The sequence below is a fragment of the Nicotiana tabacum genome, chromosome 16 (genome assembly GCF_000715075.1).
Source record: "Nicotiana tabacum cultivar K326 chromosome 16, ASM71507v2, whole genome shotgun sequence".
Classification (NCBI taxonomy): domain Eukaryota; kingdom Viridiplantae; phylum Streptophyta; class Magnoliopsida; order Solanales; family Solanaceae; genus Nicotiana; species Nicotiana tabacum.
Window position 1 is genome coordinate 167,626,115 of NC_134095.1, and position 22,501 is coordinate 167,648,615.

At 38.5% G+C, this 22,501-nt stretch overlaps 1 protein-coding gene across 1 annotated transcript; it reads right to left on the reverse strand.

Annotated features, from left to right (window-relative positions):
• Positions 1 to 127: 127 nt before the first annotated feature.
• On the reverse strand, positions 128 to 667 carry LOC107820628 (uncharacterized). Its single transcript, XM_016646943.2, has one exon. The coding sequence runs from the start codon at positions 665 to 667 to the stop codon at positions 128 to 130; it is 540 nt and encodes a 179-aa protein (XP_016502429.2).
• Positions 668 to 22,501: the final 21,834 nt, after the last annotated feature.

Consider the following 22,501-nt stretch of genomic DNA (forward strand, 5'->3'; position numbering starts at 1 on the left):
AGCTTAAATCAACATGAAGTAAGTCAATGGAGAAACAAGAATGATTTTATTGAATGATTTCTTTCCTCATTATTAGCTGCTAACTTTCAAGAAAGGAAAGTTACTTCCAACTATCACTTAAGAACATTTATTTTTTAATAAGACTTTCAGCAAAATTTGCCATTAATACAAGATCTAGTTGTTTTCTATTCCTGTCCAACAATTCAGGAGTTGTCTTGTCACCAAATACATTGTGACAATCGCTCACAAATTTAGGACACTTGGAAAGTGAATTTTCCAAGGCATTATAATTTTGTTGAGCTAATGATAGGCTAGCATCTTGAAGCTCGGTTGACAAAAATCCATAGCCACTATCACAAATAGCGTATAAGTTCTGGATTTCTGTGTCTGTTGAATTTTCTTTTGATGTCTCTATGAAAATGCGATTGTCAGTAGCATGTTGTAATGATTGGCTAATAGCAACTCGTGTTACTTCAGTAGGAGTATATGGATGATTAGGTATATTTTGGTGGAAAGTATTCAAACAGAATGTAGGATCTTGTACTTTTCTACATATACCTGCTATCAGTGCCTCGCCATCGGCATCTACACATAAACAGATTTTGAAGTAGAATAAGTTTGCAACAATTGCTAGAAGAAGGAAATATGAAGCAAAAGAAGAAGTCATTTTCTCTAGTAATTTCAATTTGCATTTTTGAAGTGAATGCAAGTGGATATATAAAGGAAATCCAAGGAGCAAAATAGGAAAAAACACAAATGTACAATTTTGTAACTTTATTATCTATACTGCAAGTATCTATTACTTGTATAGAAATTAATTTAATTTTTTCCTTCTTTAGCTTGCAATCATAGTTGTATTTCTACCTAGTTACTTAAGTGAAAAGGGGTTCAATCTACATGTTAGATTATAAGTTTCAAGGTAAGTTGATAGTACTTGCTTTAACAATTTTAGTAACAAAAGTGCAGGATGTGTTAAATAAACTATTCTATGTGAATGTGCTAAATAAAATTATATTACTGCAATATATTCTATATGTTGAATAAAGTAAGTATTAACTCCATGTACCAACTTGTAGTATATTTATTAACTTATGTGTAGGGGTGGCAAATGGGCGGGTCGGGTCGGGTCGGATATTAGATGGGTCGAAAATAGGTAATGAAAAAACGGATAAATTATCCGACCCGACCCATATTTAATTCGGATGAAAAATGGGTTAACCGACGGATAATATGAGTAACCATATTAACCATGACTTCTTGAATATGATCACTTTTGGGAGAATTTCTAGTCTTCCAAACTTGAGGAACCCCCTATTTGAGGCTTTACAAGTGTAAAAGTAAAACGCATTAGTTATCTATTGGTTATCCATATTCTAAATAGATTATTTGACCCATTTTTAAAAAGTTCATTATCCAACCCATTTTTTAATAAATAATATGAGTGCTAAACTATTTTCATTTAACCATTTTGCCACAACTATTTATGTGTAGCGAAATAAAATACATAAAAGCATATCAAAACAACCATAGCTTGCAAATTGACCCACATGCTTTTTTGATTAAACTCTTGCCTTTTAGTATTTGGGTTAATGGCTGAAAACATATATACAACCTTTTAAACTTATCAAAAAAAATTCTTTTAGACACATCAAATGAAGTCATGGCCTATTGTCCAACAAATTAGGCTTGTAAACCATTATTTTTAATAAAATCCTTATTATGAGGTTTTGACACAGTTACCCACAAAAACAAAACTATTTATCCTTGTCTATCTATTTGTTTTTCTACCCATAAACTAATTACATTTCCTACCCATAATAGTTTCTGTGGGAAATTTTTTCTTTATTATCCAATTCATTTTTATTTCTATGCTTCTTTTCTTTTTCTTTTTTTCTTCTTTTTTTTTTCTTTTCTCCTTTTCTTTTTACTCGTTTTCTTCTTATTTTTTAATTTTTTCCTTTTCTAATTTCATTTAACTTCTTTTTTTTTATATTCTTTTTCTCTTCATAATCTAATTTCATTTACTGTTTTCACTATTTTTTATTATTTTTTTTAATATTATTACTAAAAAAAAATCAAATTGTGTACCAATTAAATGTAGCTAATACAATCAAAAATATTAACTAACATATGATATCGGTATAGTATATAGCTAGACCAACATGGTATATAATTGTACGCAAAGAGTTAAAAAAAATTAATTCAATTATTAAACTGAAATAATATCACTTGTCAATAAAAATTTCAAAAAATTCTAAAAGGATCTAATTGTAAGAGTATACCGTTACATTATATAGCATACTATAATATTTTATTTTATTTTTTGCATTTTCAATTTGCTCCTCACACTGGGTAAAAACTTAAAGCAAATTAAAAAGGAAAAGGCAAGTGAATTTACGGGTAATAAGTATACTATTATAGTATATTGTATACTATTACATCATACTGTTACAGTATATTGCATATTATTATAGTATACTATAACAATATATTGTATACTATAATAGTATACTGTTGCAGTATAACTATATACGCCTATAATATATTGTATATTGTAGCGGTATACTGTTAGGTAACTGTGTTCTTCTTCGATTATTACAATATATCATTGCAATATAGTGTAAACTATAATAGTGTAATGTTGCAATATAGCTATATACTCCTACATCATATTGTATACCGTCGCAGTATACTATTGGATAGTTGTGTTCTTTTTCGATTTTCAGCTGAAATTTCCAATTCAATCACCTCAAATCAGCTCCAAATGCTATCAAATTTTTCCTCCCCGCTAATTCCCAGAAAAGAAATTCAGGAATTTTAATTAAAAAAATAAATACAGCAAATCCTGACATAAAGATTGTATTTTTTTCATGTTTTTGCACAAATTTAGTTGTTTTGACAACAAAAAAAAAAAAAAAAAAAAAAAAAACAGACCTGAAGATCGACTTCGCCGGAGAATGATACGAGATTTGTCAGATTTTTCATGCTTTTGCACAAATATTTTCATGTTTTTGCACAAATCCTGGTCTATTTTTCGAAGGCAGATTTTTCAGCCATTTTTTGAATCTCTATTTCACCACTTGAGGTTTTCTTTCAAGATTCCTCGTTAGCGGGAACTATTCCATTTGTTTGCAGGTTGCAACTGGAATTAGCGGGTAAATAGTTTGGGCCGCATGGGTAGGATTGATAAATAGTTTGGGTCTGAGTATTAAAGGATAAATAGTTTGAAATTAATAGGTTTAAAGTAAAATTTTCTCTTTATTTATTTTAGATTTTAACAAGTTCACGCACTCAAGATATGTGAGTCTCATGTTGTGTCATATCACCGTCTCATGTCTAATAGGCACATATTGCATATACAGTCGATGGTCAACATGGAATGGCCTCAATTTTGATGCCCCTGTGGAAAATATTCGTGAGGAAGAGATATGTATACTTAGGGATGGCAATGGGGTGGGGCGGGTGCAGGGCGGGTTATAATGTTTGTGGGGGGAGGGCGGGGGTTCTAATTTTTTAAAAATATTTAACGCGGGGCGGGGCGGGGCACGGGTCAAGATTTTAATTTTTTTGACCTAAAAAGCTAAAACACTACCAGCCACACGAATTTCTCAGATATATGATCGCGTAACTTTCTTACCTAGCAATTCTTAACTAGCACGAGATAGCCACGAGGAGAGTACAAGGATGTAAGCTAACACTACTATTTTAAGAGAAACTAAAGATTATGAGTCGGATTTTGAAGTTTTTTTTTATTCTCTACCCTTCGGGGTAAGGGTAAGACCTGCGTACATATTACCCTCCCCAGACTTCACTTGTGGAATTATACTGGGTTGTTGTTGTTGTTGCATTTACTTTTTTTTATCGAAAAATAAAATAAATTATAAAATTGTAAGAGTATTAGGAATTAAATATGAAGAATATGGAAATTTTTCTAGTACTTAAATATGTCCAAAAATTTCATTTAGGAGAAAGTGGACCATCTTTAACTGTTTGCTTTCTAAAAGCAGGTGGAGAAAGATGGAGAAAAGATCAACAAGAGAGAACTTTTATTTAAAAAAATTGCGGGACGAATGAATGCGGGTTTAAATCCTATGTGGGCCGGGCCGGGCCAAAATTGTGCGGATTTAGACGAGAGAAATTTAAAAATAGCCAGATTTACAACTGGTCATTCAAAAATAGCCCAGTTTCAAAAGTAACCGAAATTTAGCCACTTTTCATGTAAAGATAAATCTGAGCGAAAACAATGTTTAAAACCCGAAAAATACGCCCGTATATTATACTAGAGTTCCAGCATAAGTATGCTTGAACTCCAGCATATTATACGGGAGTTCCAGGATAACTATGCTGAAACTCCAGCATAATATGTTGGAGTTCCAGCATAAGTACACTAGAACTCCAACATAATATTCTGGAGTTCCAGCAAGTATAAATGTCCAATATAATATACTGGAGTTTGGAGCACCAGTGCTCCAGTCTCCCGTATATTATACAGGAGTCAGCAAAGTATACCGGTCCAGCATAATTGTCACGACCCGAATTTTCCACCATCGGGAGTCGTGATGGCGCCTACTAATGAGAGCTAGGCAAGCCAACTCTTAACTACTTTTATCTTTTATAAATTATTTCTTTTATCAAATATTAGTAATAGCATAAGAAATTATTGAATTAAATAAATATGCGAAAGACTTAATTTAAAGTGACTAAATGTAAATGTGGAATCCAACATGAATCTCTACCCAAGAACTGGTGTCACATTACTCACGAACTTCTAAGAATACTAAATACAATCGTCTGAAAGAAAATAATAAACTGTTTGTCTCGAATACAATGAGATAACATACTAAAATAATAGATAGAGGAGACGTCGGGACTACGGACGCCTACAAGGCTACCTCGGTGTCTCACTAGTCTGATTGCTCACACCCACGCTACTGCTACTGCTGTCCGAAACCTGTATCTGTGCAAACGAGCACAGAGTGTAGTATCAGCACAACTAACCCCATGTGCTGGTAAGTGCCTAGCCTAACCCCGACGAAGTAGTGACGAGGCTAGGACCAGACAATCAAATAAACATGTGCAGTTTAAGTATATATATATAGACAACAAAAGAAGTACTGGAAGCAACCAATCAATGTGGGAGGGGAAACATGTTGTGGGGAGGTAACAGTTTCAAATAGAAATATTTAATAAAAGAAGGAGACAACAAAGTCATAATATCAACAAGTATCAAAAGGAATCAACAATTTGCACGGCATCACCCTTTGTGCTTTTACTCTCTTCCTCACCCAAGCAATATATAAAATAAAACTGTACACGGCATCACCCTTCGTGCTTTTACTCTCTTTCCTCACAATATAATCAATAGATATCAGTACGGAATGGCACATCGTATGGCACGACATCACCCTTCGTGCTTTACACTCTTTCCTCACCATATCAAACAATACACGACATCACCCTTCGTGCTTTATCACTCTTCCTCACCCTAACAACAATCACAGATAAGGGGCAAGGAAGTAAACTGGATAATAATTGGGATTCCAATAAGGGCACAACAATTAACAATAAAATTCCCGGCAAGGAATATATTAACAATTCCATAATTATCTCGGCAAGGGAATAATTCAATAATTCTTTCTCTTTCTTTCATTTCTTACTTAGTAATTCATTTTATAACTTGAGCCAACGCTCCTCAAATATTAAATATCATCATTTCTTTCACATGCACTTCACAAACATATAGAAGTCATCATTTAATCATGGAAGATATAACCAAATTCGAACATTCGCGATATATGGACTTACGGTCATGCTAGACACCAACGTATAGATACTCGTCACCATGCCTATACGTCGTACTCGACAAATAGCAAGTAGCAATTAAGACTCAGCTCCTATTCCCTCAAGCTAAGGTTAGACCAAACACTTACCTCGCTTTGCAACCAATTCAAAATTCCAACAAGCCTTTGCCTCGCGAATCTGTGCCCGAAATTCTTAAATCTAGTCATAAACAATTCGATTAAGTCAATAAAAATTATAGGAATTAGTTCCATATGAAATTCTACATTTTCCATTTAAAATCCGAAATTGCACTAAAAATTCGCTCGTGGGGCCCACATCTCGGTACCCAACAAAAATTATGGAATATGAAACCTCATCAAACCACGAGTCCAACCATACCAATTTTATCAAAATCCGACATCAACTCGACCCTCAAATCTTCAAATTAAACCAAGAGGGTTTTCAAGATTTTCCCAACTAAAATCACCAATTAAATTCCAAAACTAGCAATAGATTCGGGTAATCTAACCAAAATTAAGTTAAGAACACTTACCCCGTTATTTACTCTAAAAATATCCGAAAATCGCCTCTCCCCGAGCTCCAATTTGCTAAAAATGAAAAATGGTACATTCTGCCCATAATGTTTTCGAGTTACTGTTCACGCGTTTTTACTGTTCACGGCTACTGTTCACGGGTACTATTCATGGGTACTGTTCACGGGTACTATTTATGCAATTTTCTGAAATTTTCTGCAATTTTTCTAAGTCCGAAATCACTCCGAGACACCTCTGAAACACTCTCGAGCCCTCGAGGCTCCTAACCAAACACATACACTAACTCAACAACATCATACGAGCTTAACCGTGTGATCAAATCACCAAAATAACGTCATATACCACGAATTAAGCTTTAAAATCCTAGAATTCTTTCAAATTTCATAAAACATCAAATTTTCCATTTTGAGTCTGAAACACGTCAAACGACGTTTGTTTTCAACCAAACTTTACAGAAAGTGCTTAAACCATATATAAGACCTGTACCAGGCGCCAGAACCAAAATACGGGCCCGATACCATCACTTTCTAATCAAATTTCATTTCCATTTTCCTTAAATATTTTCAGAAAATAATTTTACTCAGAAATTCATTTCTCGGGCCTGGGACCTCGGAATTCAATTCCGGGCATACGCCCAAGTCTCATATTTTCCTACGGACCTCCCGGGACCGTCAAATCACGGGTCCGGGTCCGTTTACCCAAAATATTGACTGAAGTCAAATAATATCAAAACTTAGCAAATTTTCACAGAATTTCATATTTGAGCTTCCGGCTATGCGCCCGGATTGCGCACGCAAATCGAGGCAACTGTAAATGAGGTTTCCGAGGCCTCGAAAGCTCGGAATGGATAAGAAAATAAGTGATGACCCTTTGGGTCGTCATATTCTCCACCTCTAAAACAACTGTTCGTCCTCGAACGGACAGAAGAAGGAAATATCTGAGTCGGGGAATAGATGAGGATAATGGCTCTGCATGTCGGACTCGGACTCCCAGGTCGAAGCCTCAGGAGGCTGACCTCTCCACTTAACACGAACAGAGGGTAAACTCTTGGATCTTAACTGACGGACCTGCCGGTCTAGAATAGCCACCGGCTCCTCCTCATAAGACAAGTCCTTGTCCAACTGGACAGTGTTGAAACCTAACATGTGGGATGGATCGCCGTGATACTTCTGAAGCATGGACACATGAAACACTAGGTGCAGGCTGATAAACTCGGCGGCAATGCAAGTCTATAAGCCACCTCTCCCACTCGATCAAGAATCTCAAATGGACCAATGAACCTAGGGCTAAGCTTGCCCTTCTTCCCAAATCTCATCATGCCCTTCATAGGCGACACTCGGAGCAATACCTGCTCACCAACCATGAAAACCACATCTCGAACCTTACGATCTGTATAGCTCTTTTGCCTGGACTGAGCTGTACAAAGCCTATCCTGAATGATCCTGACCTTGTCTAAGGCCTCTTGAACCAAATCTGTACCCAACAACCGAGCCTCTCCCGGATCAAACTATCCAACCGGAGATCGACATTGCCTACCATATAAAACCTCATAAGGAGCTATCTGGATACTCGACTGGTAGTTGTTATTGTAGGCAAACTCTGCTAAAGGCAAGAACTGATCCCATGAACCTCCAAAGTCAATAACACAAGCTCGGAGCATGTCCTCCAATATTTGAATAGTCCACTCGGACCGTTAGTCCGTCTGAGGATGAAATGCTATGCTCAACTGCACCTGGGTGCCTAACTCTCGCTGAACTGCTCTCCAGAAATGCGAGGTAAACTGTGTGCCTCGATCCGAAATGATAAATACCGGCACACCATGAAGGCGAACAATCTCCCGGATATAAATCTCAGCTAACCTCTCGGATGAATAGGAGACTGCCACAGGAATAAAATGCGCTGACTTGGTCAGCCTATCAACAATGACCCAAACTGCATCAAGCTTCTTCCGAGTCAACGGAAGTCCAGTAACGAAGTCCATAGTGATTCGCTCCCACTTCCACTTGGGAAGCTCAATCCTTTGAAACAAACCACCAGGTCTCTGATGCTCATACTTAACCTGCTGACAATTCAAACACCGAGCCACGTATGCAACAATATCCTTCTTCATTCTACGCCACCAATAATATTGTCGCAAATCCTGATACATCTTCGCAGTGCCCGGATGAATAGAGTACCGGGAGCTATGTGCCTCCTCTAAAATCAAATCCCGAAGCCCATCCACATTAGGCACACAAACTCGCCCCTACAATCTCAAAACTCCAACATCATCTAAGGTCACCTGCTTGGCACCTCCACGTTGTATCGTGTCTCTAAGGACACACAAATGGGGATCATCAAGCTGCCGATCACGGATACGCCCCAATAATGAAGAACGAGCGACCGTGCAAGCTAATACCCGACTATGCTCAAAAATATCCAACCTCACAAATCGATTGGCCAAGGCCTGAACATCCAAAGCAAACGGCCTCTGACCGACCGGAATATAAGCAAGACTGCCCATACTGACCGACTTCCTGCTCAAAGTATCGGCCACCACATTGGCCTTTCCTGGATGATATAAGATAGTGATATCATAATCTTTCAACAACTCCAACCACCTCCTCTGTCTCAAATTCAACTCCTTTTGCTTGAACAAATACTGAAGACTCTTGTGATCCGTGAACACCTCACATGCCACGCCATACAGATAATGCCTCCAAATCTTCAATGCATGAACAATGGCTGCCAACTCTAAATCATGAACCGGATAGTTCTTCTCATGAATCTTCAACTGTCGCGAGGCATATGCAATGACCTTCCCACTCTGCATCAACACTACACCAAGCCCAATACGAGAAGCATCACAATAAACTGTATAAGGCCCTGAACCTGTGGGCAAAACCAATACCGGTGCCATAGTCAGAGCTGTCTTGAGCTTCTGAAAGCTCGCCCCACACTCGTCCGACCATCTGAACTGGGCACCCTTCTGGGTCAACCTAGTCATCGGGGATGCAATGGATGAAAACCTCTTCACGAACCGACGATAGTAGCCTGCCAATCCCAAGAAACTCCAAATCTCTGTAGCTGATGCTGGTCTAGGCCAGTTCTTGACTGCCTCAATCTTCTTCGGATCAACGTGAATACCCTTTGCTAATACAACATGACCTAGGAATGTAACTGAACTCAGCCAGAACTCACACTTCGAGAACTTAGCATATAGCTGACTATCCCTCAGAGTCTGAAGAACCACTCTGAGGTGTTGCTCGTGCTCCTCCTGGCTGCTGGAATATATTAGATATCATCAATAAAGACTATCACGAACAAGTCCAAATAAGGCCTGAACACTCGGTTCATCATATCCATGAAAGTTGTTGGGGACTTTGTCAGCCCAAATGACATAACCAAGAACTCATAATGTCCGTACCGAGTGCGGAAAGTTGTCTTAGGGACATCAGATGCCCTAATCCTCAACTAATGGTAGCCAGATCTCAAGTCTATCTTGGAAAACACCTTGGCACCCTGAAGCTGATCGAACAAATCATTAATCCTCGGTAGTGGATACTTATTCTTGATTGTAACCTTGTTCAATTGTCAGTAATCAATGCACATTCTCATCGAACCATCCTTTTTCTTTACAAACAACACTGGCGCACCCCACAGCGAAACACTGGGTCTAATGAAACCCTTCTCAAGCGGGTCTTGCAACTGCTCCTTCAACTCTTTCAACTCTGGCGGGGCCATGCGATATGGCAGAATGGAAATGGGTTGAGTGCCCAGAGCCAAATCAATGCAGAAATCAATATCCCTGTCAGGTGGCATACCCGGCAGGTCTAAAGGGAATACCTCAGGGAACTCGCAAACCATAGGCACATAATCAATGGAGGGGACCTTAGCATTGGAATCACGAACATAAGCCAAATAAGCCAAATACCCCTTCTCGACCATACGTCGAGCCTTCACATATGAAATAACACTGCGGGTAGAATGACCAGGAGTCCCTCTCCACTCTAAACGGGGCAGGTCTGGTAAGGCTAAGGTCACAATCTTGGCATTACAGTCCAAGATAGCGTGGTAAGGTGATAATCAGTCCATCCCCAATATAACATCGAAGTCGACCATATCTAAAAGCAACAAATCAACACGGGTCTCAAGACCCCCAATCACCACAATACAGGAACAATGAACTCGATCGACCACAATAGAATCACCCACCGGTGTAGACACATAAATAGGAATACTCAGTGGATCACTAGGCAGAACCAAGTACGGTGCAAAATAAGAGGACACATACGAATACGTAGACCCTAGATCAAATAGCACTAAAGCCTCTCTATCGCAAACCAGAATAGTACTTGTAATGACTGCATCTGAAGACTCAGCCTCTGGCCTGGCTGGAAGAGCATAGCATCAGGGCTGGGGCCCACCACCCTGAACCATATCTCTAGGACGGCCTGCTGCTGGTTGGCCTCCATCTCTGGCAGTCTGAGCTCCACCTCTATGACCTCTACCTCCACCTCTAGCACCTCTACCCCCACCTCTAGCTGGTTGGGCGAGCTGTGGAACACCTGGTGTCGTACTATGGCACGAGAACTCTGATGCTGAGAACTGCCCGGTGCTCGAGGGCAAAATCTGGAAATGTGACCTAGTTCACCACAAGTGTAACAAGCTCTCGGCTGCTGACCCTGTCGACATGAATGACCATATCGGAAACTCTGAAGCGGTAGTGCACCGATAGGAGCTGGTGGTGCACTGTAAGGCTGCTGATCAGAATAGTGCGTGTAAGAACCACGACCACCTGAAGTACCATGCGAAACCTGGAGAGCTGACTGGAAGGGCCTGGGAAGATGGCCTCTACCATACAAATCTCTACCTCCAGACGAGGTACCACTAAATCTGCCCGAGTAACGAGGCCTCTTATCCGACCCATGACCACCTCCCTGTGACAGAACCATCTCGACTCGGCGGGCCACATTGGCCGCCTCCTGAAATGTGATCTCACTCCTGGCCTCCTTGGCCCTCTGAAGACGAATCAGTTAAATAAGACCATCAACAAACCTCCTCACCCTCTCTCTCTCTCTCTCTCTCTCGGTGGGAGTATGACAAGAGCATGGCGAGCTAGATCAATGAACCTGGTCTCATACTGAGTGACCGTCATGGAACTCTGCTGGAGGCGCTCAAACTGCCTCTGATAGGCCTCTCTCTGAGTAACGGGGAGAAACTTCTCTAGAAATAACGCTGAAAACTGCTCCCATGACAAAGATGGAAACCCGGCTGGCCTGGCTAAGCAATAATCCCTCCACCAAGTCTTGGCGGATCCAGATAGGCAAAATGTAGCAAAATCGACCCCATTGGTCTCAACAATGACCATGTTCCTAAGAACCTCATGACAGCTGTCTAGAAAATCCCGGGGATCCTCAGAAGATTCACCGCTAAAAGTGGTAGTGAAGAACTTGGTAAACCTATCCAATCTCCACAAGGCATCGACGGACATAGCCGCTCAATCGCCGGGCTGAGCCAGTACACCCGGCTGAACCGCCATAGCTGGCAGAACCAATGGAACCTGAACCTAGGGAGCTACTGGCTCCGGAGTGCGCGTAGCAGGAGTCTGGGCCCCTCCTCCAGCCTGAGAAGTGGTTGGTGCTACAGTAAGCAAACCCGCTCGGGTGACACTCTCCACGAGGCCCACCAATCGGACCAGAGCGTCCTGAAGAACTGGGGTGGCAATGAACCCCTCTGGGACCTAAGCTGGGCCCACCGGAATTACTTGGGCTGGAACCTCATCATCAAAGTCAACCTGAGGCTCCACCGCTGGTGCTGCTGCTCTGGGCTGCTGAGCGATAGATGAGGAAGCGCGTGTTCTCGCCATTTGCGAAAGAACAGAGTAGAAATTCAATTAGCATTGAGAAACAAAATTGCACGACAAGAAAGAACAATGTGAAGTTATTCCTAACTTTGTATCCCCTGGGGGATAAATACAGACGTCTCCGTACTGATCCCTCATACTCTACTAAGCTTGTCCGTGAGTTGTGAGACCTATGTAACCTAGAGCTCTTATACCAACTTGTCACGACCCGAATTTTCCACCCTCGTGAGTCGTGATGGCGCCTACTAATGAGAACTAGGCAAGCCAACTCTTAACTACTTTTATCTTTTATAAATTATTTCTTTTATCAAATATTAGTAATAGCATAAAAAATGATTGAATTAAATAAATATGCGGAAGACTTAATTTAAAGTGACTAAATGTAAATGCGGAATCCAACATAAATCTCTACCCAAGAACTAGTGTCACATTACTCACGAACTTCTAAGATCGTCTAAAAGAAAATAATAAACTGTTTGTCTCGAATACAATGAGATAACAGACTAAAATAATAGATAGAGGAGACGTCGGGCCTGCGGACGCCTGCAAGGCTACCTTGGTATTTCACTAGTCTGACTACACACCCGCGCTACTGCTGTTGTTGTCCAAAAACTATATCTGTGCAAAAGAGCACAGAGTGTAGTATCAGCACAACCGACCCTATGTGTTGGTAAGTGTCTAGCCTAACCCCGGCGAAGTAGTGACGAGGCTAGGACCAGACAATCAAATAAACATGTGCAATTCAAGTATATATATATAGACAAAAGGAAGTACTGGAAGCAACCAATCAATGTGGGAGGGGAAACATGTTGTGGGGAGGTAACAGTTTCAAATATAAATATTCAATAAAAGAAGGAGACAACAAAGTCATAATATCAACAAGTATTAAAAGGAATCAACAATTTGCACGGCATCACCCTTCGTGCTTTTACTCTCTTCCTCACCCAAGCAATATATAAAATAAAACTGTACACGACATCACCCTTCGTGCTTTTACTCTCTTTTCTCACAATATAATCAATAAATATCAGTACGGAATGGCACATCGTACGGCACGACATCACCCTTCGTGCTTTACACTCTTTCTTCACCATATCAAACAATACACGGCATAACCCTTCGTGCTTTATCACTCTTCCTCACCCAAACAACAATCACAGATAAAGGTCAAGGAAGTAAACTGGATAATAATCGGGATTTCAATAAGGGCACAACAATTAACAATAAAATTCTCGGCAAGGAATATATCAACAATTCAATAATTATCTCGGCAAGGGAATAATTCAATAATTCTTTCTCTTTCTTTCATTTCTTACTTAGTAATTCATTTTATAACTTGAGCCAACGCTCCTCAAATATTAAATATCACCATTTCTTTCACATGCACTTCACAACATATAGAAGTCATCATTTAATCATGGAAGATATAACCAAATTCGAACATTCGCGATATAAGGACTTACGGTCATGCTAGACACCAACGTATAGATACTCGTCATCATGCCTATACGTCGTACTCGACAAATAGCAAGTAGCAATTAAGACTCAGCTCCTATTCCCTCAAGCTAAGGTTAGACCAAACACTTACCTCGCTTTGCAACCAATTCAAAATTCCAACAAGCCTTTGCCTCGCGCATTCGTGCCCGAAATTCTCAAATCTAGTCATAAACAATTCGATTAAGTCAATAAAAATTATAGGAATTAGTTCCATATGAAATTCTACATTTTTCATTTAAAATTCGAAATTGCACTAAAAATTCGCCCATGGGGACCACGTCTCGGAACCCAACAAAACTTACGGAATATGAAACCTCATCCAACCACGAGTCCAACCATATCAATTTTATCAAAATCCGACATCAACTCGACCCTCAAATCTTCAAATTAAACCAAGAGGGTTTTCAAGATTTTCCCAACTAAAATCACCAATTAAATGCCAAAACTAGTAATAGATTCGGGTAATCTAACCAAAATTAAGTTAAAAATACTTACCCCGTTATTTTATTTAAAAATATCCCTAAAATCGCCTCTCCCCGAGCTCCAATTTGCTAAAAATGGATCCCATTTTCAGAAGTTACATTCTGCCCAGAATGTTTTCGGGGCTACTGTTCACGTGCTTTTACTGTTCACGGCTACTGTTCACGAGGTGCTGTTCATGGGTACTGTTCACGGGGCACTATTCATGGGCATTGTTCACGGGGGTAGTATTCATGGTTACTATTCATGGGGTACTGTTCACGGGTTACTATTTCTGCAATTTTCTAAAATTTTCTGCAATTTTCCTAAGTCCAAAATCACTCCGAGACACCTCCGAAACACTCCCGAGCCCTCGGGGCTCCTAACCAAACACATACACTAACTCAACAACATCCTACGAACTTAACCGTGTGATCAAATCGCCAAAATAACGTCATATACCACGAATTAAGCTTTAAAATCCAAGAATTCTTTCAAATTACATAAAACATCAACTTTTCCATTTTGAGTCCGAAACACGTCAAACGACGTCTGTTTTCAACCAAACTTTATAGAAAGTGCTTAAACCATATATAAGACCTGTACCGGGTGCCAGAACCAAAATACGGGTCCGATACCATCACTTTCTAATCAAATTTTATTTCCATTTTCCTTAAATATTTTCATAAAATAATTTTACTCAAAAAATCATTTCTCGGGCCTGGGACGTCGGAATTCGATTCCGGGCATACGACCAAGTCCCATATTTTCCTACGAACCTCCTAGGACCGTCAAATCACGGGTCCAGGTCCGTTTACCCAAAGTGTTGACCAAAGTCAAATTTATTCATTTTAATATCAAAACTTAGCAAATTTTCATAGAATTTCATATTTGAGCTTCCGGCTATGCGTCCGGACTGCGCACGCAAATCGAGGCGACTGTAAATGAGGTTTTTAAGGCCTTGGAAGCTCGGAATGGACAAGAAAACAGGTGATGACCCTTTGGGTCGTCACAATAATATGTTGGAGTTCGTACACAGATGCACCGAACTCCCGTATATTATGTGAGACCGGTCTCTGTTGCAGCAAAATAATGGCTATTTTTTTATTGATTTCGTAAATGGTGGCTATTTTTGAATGATCAGTCCGAAAACTGGCTATACCGTGCTATTTTAACGATTTAGACAGAACCCGCGCCGCTTCGCCTGCCATTCCTACAGTATACTTCCTTTTTTGGAACATGTTTTACAAGTTTAGAAGATTTTATACGCACTCAATCAAATATTAATTGTTGGTTTCATGCTTTTATTCTTATAATTGATAGGCTATAAAGTTGATATACACATTTCTTCGGTTTAAGCTTGGGAAAGAAAACTATCTTGGGTTTAAACTAAACATAAAGATTTAGGTTAGTTAAAGGAATTAATTAACTTAGAATATATGAATGAGCCAAGTGACATGTGAGGTTCCAGGCATCCCAATTGTATTGGCTGGGATGATAGTTTCTTATTTAATTTCGATCAAATACTTTAAGTTACATCATAATCTTCAGGCATTCCATAACCAAGAAAGAGATTTTTACATTCTTATGCCATATAGTAAACTATATTATCCTCCATGCTTAACTTTTAATATAATTACCTTTTATATACCTAATTACCATTTATGTATATTTTAGGGGTTTTAGGTATTAATTAGTCTCCTAATTTAACTCTACCGTATATTCACACTCCCCCCCAAGTTTCTCTCCTCTCACCCACGTATCAAACCACACCCCACGATTTCCTCTTCTAAAACCAACGAAAATCTGTAACCCCTCCACCATTGACAACCATTAAAAAGCTTTAAAGCTTTGAATTCGAATTTAGGTTTTCAAAAGACATTGTTTGTTTGGATTGGATGTTGTTGCAAAGAATTGAGAATTCTCTCTACGTCTCTGTCTATCTCTCAATCCCAAATTTCAGTAATATAAAACAAAGGAAAAGAGAGCAGCAATTCCATCATTGACAGCCATTAAAAAATTTTGAAGTTTTGAATTTAAATTTGGGTTTTCAAAAATCATTATCTGTTTGGATTGGATATTATTGCAAATAATTGGGAATATGGTTTGGAGTTTATATCTCAATTTTGAGGGTTTTTTGTGAAAATTAGACTTGGTTTTGGCTGAATTTCAGATTGAAACTTGAAGAAGACATGACATACATTATATTGCAGAAATTGTAGAAAAATTGAAGAAAAATTGTATTTTGTTGTTTATTTATTTTTCTTTTATTCATTTAACTATTGTATGAAAGTTGAACAAAATTGTATAAAAATTATATTTAAGTGGTATTATATTATAGTTTTATATAACTGAGTAAAAATAATATACGAAAATTGTAGATAAGTTGTATAATATATAATTAGTTGTATGAAATTTATTTTTACTATGTATAAATCAGGTACAAAATATACAAAAGACATATTGTATAAAATTTGTATTTAAGTTGTATATTATTGTAGTTGTATTTAAATGGGCAGAAATAATGTGTGAAAATTATAGATAAGTTGTATAATATATAATTAGTTGTATGAAATTTGTTTTTACTATGTATAAATCAGGTACAAAATATACAAAAGACATATTGTATAAAATTTGTATTTAAGTTGTATGTTATTGTAGTTGTATTTAAATGAGTAGAAATAATGTGTGAAAGTTGTAGATAAATTGTATAACAAGGAGTTATGGTTCTCAAGCCTCTAGGAACAGAAAACAGAGTGAGGGGCAAATTGAATACAACTACAATAATTTTTATTTTTGTGATCATGTTATGTTTCCTCCTAATAAATTTTATGCTGCACTTTGTACGCAAACTTGTTATATAAGCCAACAAATTTTATGAAATACTTTTCTTATTCTTTTTTTTCCTTCAAACCTTATATTACGTTTGTTGCGTTGTTGCATTATCACGATCCAAAATCTCACCCGTCGTGATGGCATCTATCGTGGTACAAGGCAAGGCTCAACTCAACATCTAAACATAGTGAAACTTTTAAATAAGGCGGAAGCAGTTAATATTAAATAAAACCTTTTAGAACAGAATATAACTCCAAAAGTACTAAACAATTCATCCCCAAAACCCGATGTCACTGAGTGCATGAGCATCTAAATTATAACAACATCCGACTGATAAAACACTGTCTGAAAATATATAACAGTAGAATATGAAAGGAAAGGAGAGTCAAGGTCAGTGAACGCCATGCAGCTACCTCAATAGTCTCCTGAGTTTGACTCCTCAATCAGCAACCGCCGTGACCAGAAGTGTCTAGACCTGTACACGAGGTACATGGGATAACGTGAGTACACCAACTCAGTAAGTAACAGAAATAAATAAGGAACTGAGAAGTAGTGACGAGCTATGAAAATACAGTTATCTCAATAACTTACAAATAAGAGTATTCATACTTTCAATTTAACAGTTTAAGTCTCATCAGTGCGTACTCAAATAAACCAGATATCAAATATTCCAGAAATATAACAGGGACAAATAGCAACTAAGTGTAGCAAATAACTGAAAACAAATATGGCCTCATAAGGCAACAACCACTCAACTCATCTCAACAGCTCAATCACTCGACTCCCAGCCTTCAATAATCATACTCAATAGGTATCTGCACTCACTCGGGATGTGCAGACTCCGAAGGGGCTCCTTCAGCCCAAGCGCTATGAACTGCATGGAAAACTCACGTGTTGCATGGACAACTCACATGCTATCATATACCTGCGCTCACTGGGGGTGTGCAGACTCCTAGAGGGGCTCCTTCAGCCTAAGCGCTATAATCTGCAGGGACAACTCACGTGCTATAATATAATATCTGGATCCGCACGGACAACTTACGTGCTGCACGGACAACTCACGTGCTATAGTATCAATATCTGGATCCGTACGGATAACTCACATGCTGCACAGACAACTCACATGCTATAGTATTAATATCTGGATCTGCACAGGCAACTCACATGCTGCACGGACAACTCACGTGCTGCACGGACAACTCACGTGCTATAGTATCAATATCTCACAACTAGGCCCTCGGCCTTACTCAGTCATCAATCTCTCTAATTTCTCGGAATCTCAAAAATCATACAAACAACCCAAACAGAATTAATATCATGTATCAACAATAAACAGTAAGAGACAAAGGCATAATAAGCAAGAAAAGCTATGACTGAATACAAATAGTAATTTAGCAGCTAATTCAGCAAGTACACGACCTCTCAGGTCTCAACAGTGATCACATAAGGCCTAAACATGATTTCTAATATGAAGTACATTCAATTTCTACGAAAATAGAGAGAACATAAATAGTAGGCCAATTGATTCCACAGTTTCGCGGGACGGACCAAGTCACAATCCCTATGGTGCACGCCCACACATCCATCACCTAGCATGTGTGTCACCTCCAAAATAGTCTTACAACACAATATTCGGGGTTTCATACCCTCAGGACTAGATTTATAACCATTACTTACCTCAATCCGAGCAAAATCCTACTCCGCAATGCCTTTTCCTCTCAAATCGACCTCTGAATACCTCTAATCTAGCCACAATAATTCGATTCAGTCAATAAAGATTATAAAAATTAATTACATATGGAATTCTACATTTTCCATTAAAAATTCGCCCGTGGGTCCCACGTCTCGGAATTCGATGAAAGTTGCGAAATATGAAACCTCATCCAACCCCGAGTCTAACCATACCAAAATTACTAAATTTCCATAATATTTCGACCCTCAAATCTATCCGAGAAGGTTTTCAAACTCTTCCAACTAAATTCACAGATATAATGCCAAAATTAGTAATAGATTCGGGTAATCTAACCAAAATTAAGTTAAGAACACTTACCCATTTGTTTTCTCTGAAAATCTCCCGAAAATCGCCTCTCCCCGAGCTCCAATTTGGTAAAATGGAAAATTCGTCCCATTTTCAAAACTTAACATTCTGTCCAGAAAATTTCGGGTACTGTGCACGACTATTCACGGGTACTGTTCACGATACTGTTCACGGGTGCTGTTTACGGGTACTGTTTATGGGGTATTGTACACGGCTACTTTACATGGATACTGTTTATGTGTACTGTACACAGATACTGTTCACGCAGGTGCGGTCACTGTTCACACGTGTGAAAAATGCAGAAATTACCCAGAAAATTTCAGCAGCCTTTTTATATCCATTAACCTTCCGAAATCCACCCGAGGCTCTCGGGACCTCGACAAAATGCATCAACAAGTCCTAAAACACGATACGAACTTAGCCGAAACCTCAAATCGCATCAAATAATGCTAAAACCGTGAATCACACCCCAATTCAAGCCTAATGAAACAAAGAACGTCCAACTTCTATATTCAATGCAAAAACCTATCAAATCAAGTCCGATTGACATCACATTTTTCACACAAGTCATAAATGACATAACAAAGCTATGAAAATTTTCAGAACTGGATTCCGACCCCGATATCAAAAATTCAACCTCGGTCAAGCTTTTCCAAAAATCTTCTATTTTCCAACTTTCGCCAAAATGCATTGAATTGTCCTACGGACTTCCAAATTCAAATCCGAACATGCTCCTAAGTCCAAAATCACTATACGAAACTATTGGAATCATAAAAATTTTATTCCGGGGTCTTTTTCTCAAAAGTCAAATCTCCGGTCAAACTTAAGAAATCTTTAGCTTTAGATTTCTAGATTCCGTTAAATGGCGATAAGTTGATCTAGGGACCTCCAAATTCAATTTCGGGTATATGACCAAGTCTCAAATCACGATACAGAACTACCGGAATGGTCAAAACTTTTATCCGGGTTTTGCTCAAAATGTTGACCGAAGTCAACTCAATTGAGTTTTAAAGCTCTAGTTCACAATTTAATTCATTTTTCACATAAAAACCTTTCAGAAATTTATACGAATTGTGCACGCAAGTAGAGGAATTATTGATACTGCTTTTCAAGGTTTTAAAATATCAAGATGATTATTTAATTTAAAGATGACATTTTGGGTCATCACATTCTCCACCTCTAAAACAAACGTTCGTCCTCGAACGTACTAAGAATTACTCTCAGGTTACCAAATTGATGATTTTACTTTTACACAAATATTCGTGGTTGATCCCACATTACCGTATTCAACATAAGTCTGACAATACTATTTCAATCGAGACTATTTCCTTTATCCATATTTGTAAACTTTAAGACCAAATTTCTTACACTCCAATCATTTCCAGAAAGGTCCGATTTTCACATCAACACACGATATTAGTCTCGACTGCTATAGCAACTCGTGCCTACACACCCATCAAATACGGGGTGTTACATTCTCCCCCACTTAGGGTCATTTGTCCTTAAATGAGAAGTAGAGTCCATCTTCAAACACATAATGTAACTTATCTCTTTCTTTGCACATCTCAATATCCCAAATTTTTCTAACTCCCAAATTTTTCAGAAATTTTGGCAGAGTCACCCCTATAATTGGGACTATCCACCTGTCAGAGTAATACCAAAACAACTCCTAACAACATGTCCACAACCTAGCAAAGAACCACAAAGTATATATCAATAACACTAACCTCCGCATTACAAGCACAACATTATCACAATGATATCTTGACATAAAACGCATCATATGTATGACTATAACCACATCTCTGGTCTTAATAGTTGTTCATAATAGATTACAACATCGCCAATTAACCTCATGTTAACAAAATCTCGTTTTAAACCTCCAGTTTACTAACAACAAGGCATGAAGATCTCAAAATTACTTACCCGAATTAACAACTAACAATTTACATCCCCGGGCACTCACCTCATAGTCTAAAACTCAATAATTACAATACAAACCTGGCAAATTATGCACAAAGATATTCATACAAGATTTTTTTTGCAGATAAGTCTAATAGGCATGACTCCCTATAAGTACTATAGTAAAATTTTAATTTCACAAAGGGAGCATTTAAACACATAATTTTTTTCCACCACAAGGACCTCGTCCTTATATAATATCTACCGCAGCTTGTAACCCGATTTAGATATTTCACATTATATAAAACACGAGGATCTCGTCCTCAACTCCGTACCACAAGTAATATGCACATCGTGCCAAATTGGAACATTCCATTTTCTTCTTTGGAATAATTTTCTGTTTAACAAAATCACAACACATAATGATAGACATAACTATCTCCATCGAATTTCCCAACAAGAGTATTCACATAAGTAGATTTCAGAATTACGAAGTTCACTCATAAGTGGAGCACAATAGGAGGACTTGCCTTGATACTTAGAACGAATCAACTTAACAAAATTGTTACTTTATAATAATTCGAAACTGTACTTGTAATGACACCATCTGGTGTTGCGACCTCAGCCATTCCATAGAAAATATATCAACGGCTCAGTCTCCACCTATAGGAGTCTCACCTCCACCTCTAAAATCCTGACCCCTACCTATGGTTAGTCATGTAAGTGGAGTGGTAACTGTAATGGGGCACGTAGCCTGAGTGCTTTTACAAAATATGTTTCTCCCAAGTCTAGGACAATTTTCCCATGATGTGCCTAGTACTACCACATTCATAACAATCCCTTTGAGGGTTCGGCTACTCATACTGAGTCTATGCTAGATAACTAGAATAACCATTATACTAACCTCGTGGCGGTGGTACATTAAAAGAACTTTTTGGAGCACCCCAAGTAATCAGATATATTGATTGGGCTGGCCGGCTGGCCGGCTACCCGATCCCCTATCATAATGATTTGTAGTTGTAGAATAGAATCCGTTGAATTCCTTAAACCCTCGAGACCTCTTGGTCTTCTTAGCTTCCTCTTTTCCTCATCCAGAACACATTCTATTTTGGCAATTTCTACCACTAGCCGAAATAAATCATCAACCTGTAGCTTCTCGGGTTTTACTAAATTTTAAGATCATAATTGATTCCTTTAATGAGTCTGTGGACTCGCTCTCTAGCTTATGAACCAAAGTAGGAGTATGACTGCTAACTTATTGAACCTGATGACATATTCTGACATTGTCATGGTGACCTGACAAAACCGTTTAGACCACATATACCACATATTACAGAGAATCTGGGAGACAAACTCCTTCAAAAACATTTCTAAGAACTAAGCCGAGTAGGTGGTGTTGCATTGGCTAGTCTTCCATATTCATAGACTTGCCACAAACACCGACGGCTAATTTCTTCTTTTGCTATGTTGACTCAACACTGTTGAGTTAACCTATTTATTCATATACTATTCGATTCTTCTTTGGGGTAACTCTTTACCCTAATTATGCACAATAATTACAAAAGTATAGCTCCATCAAGATAAATCTTG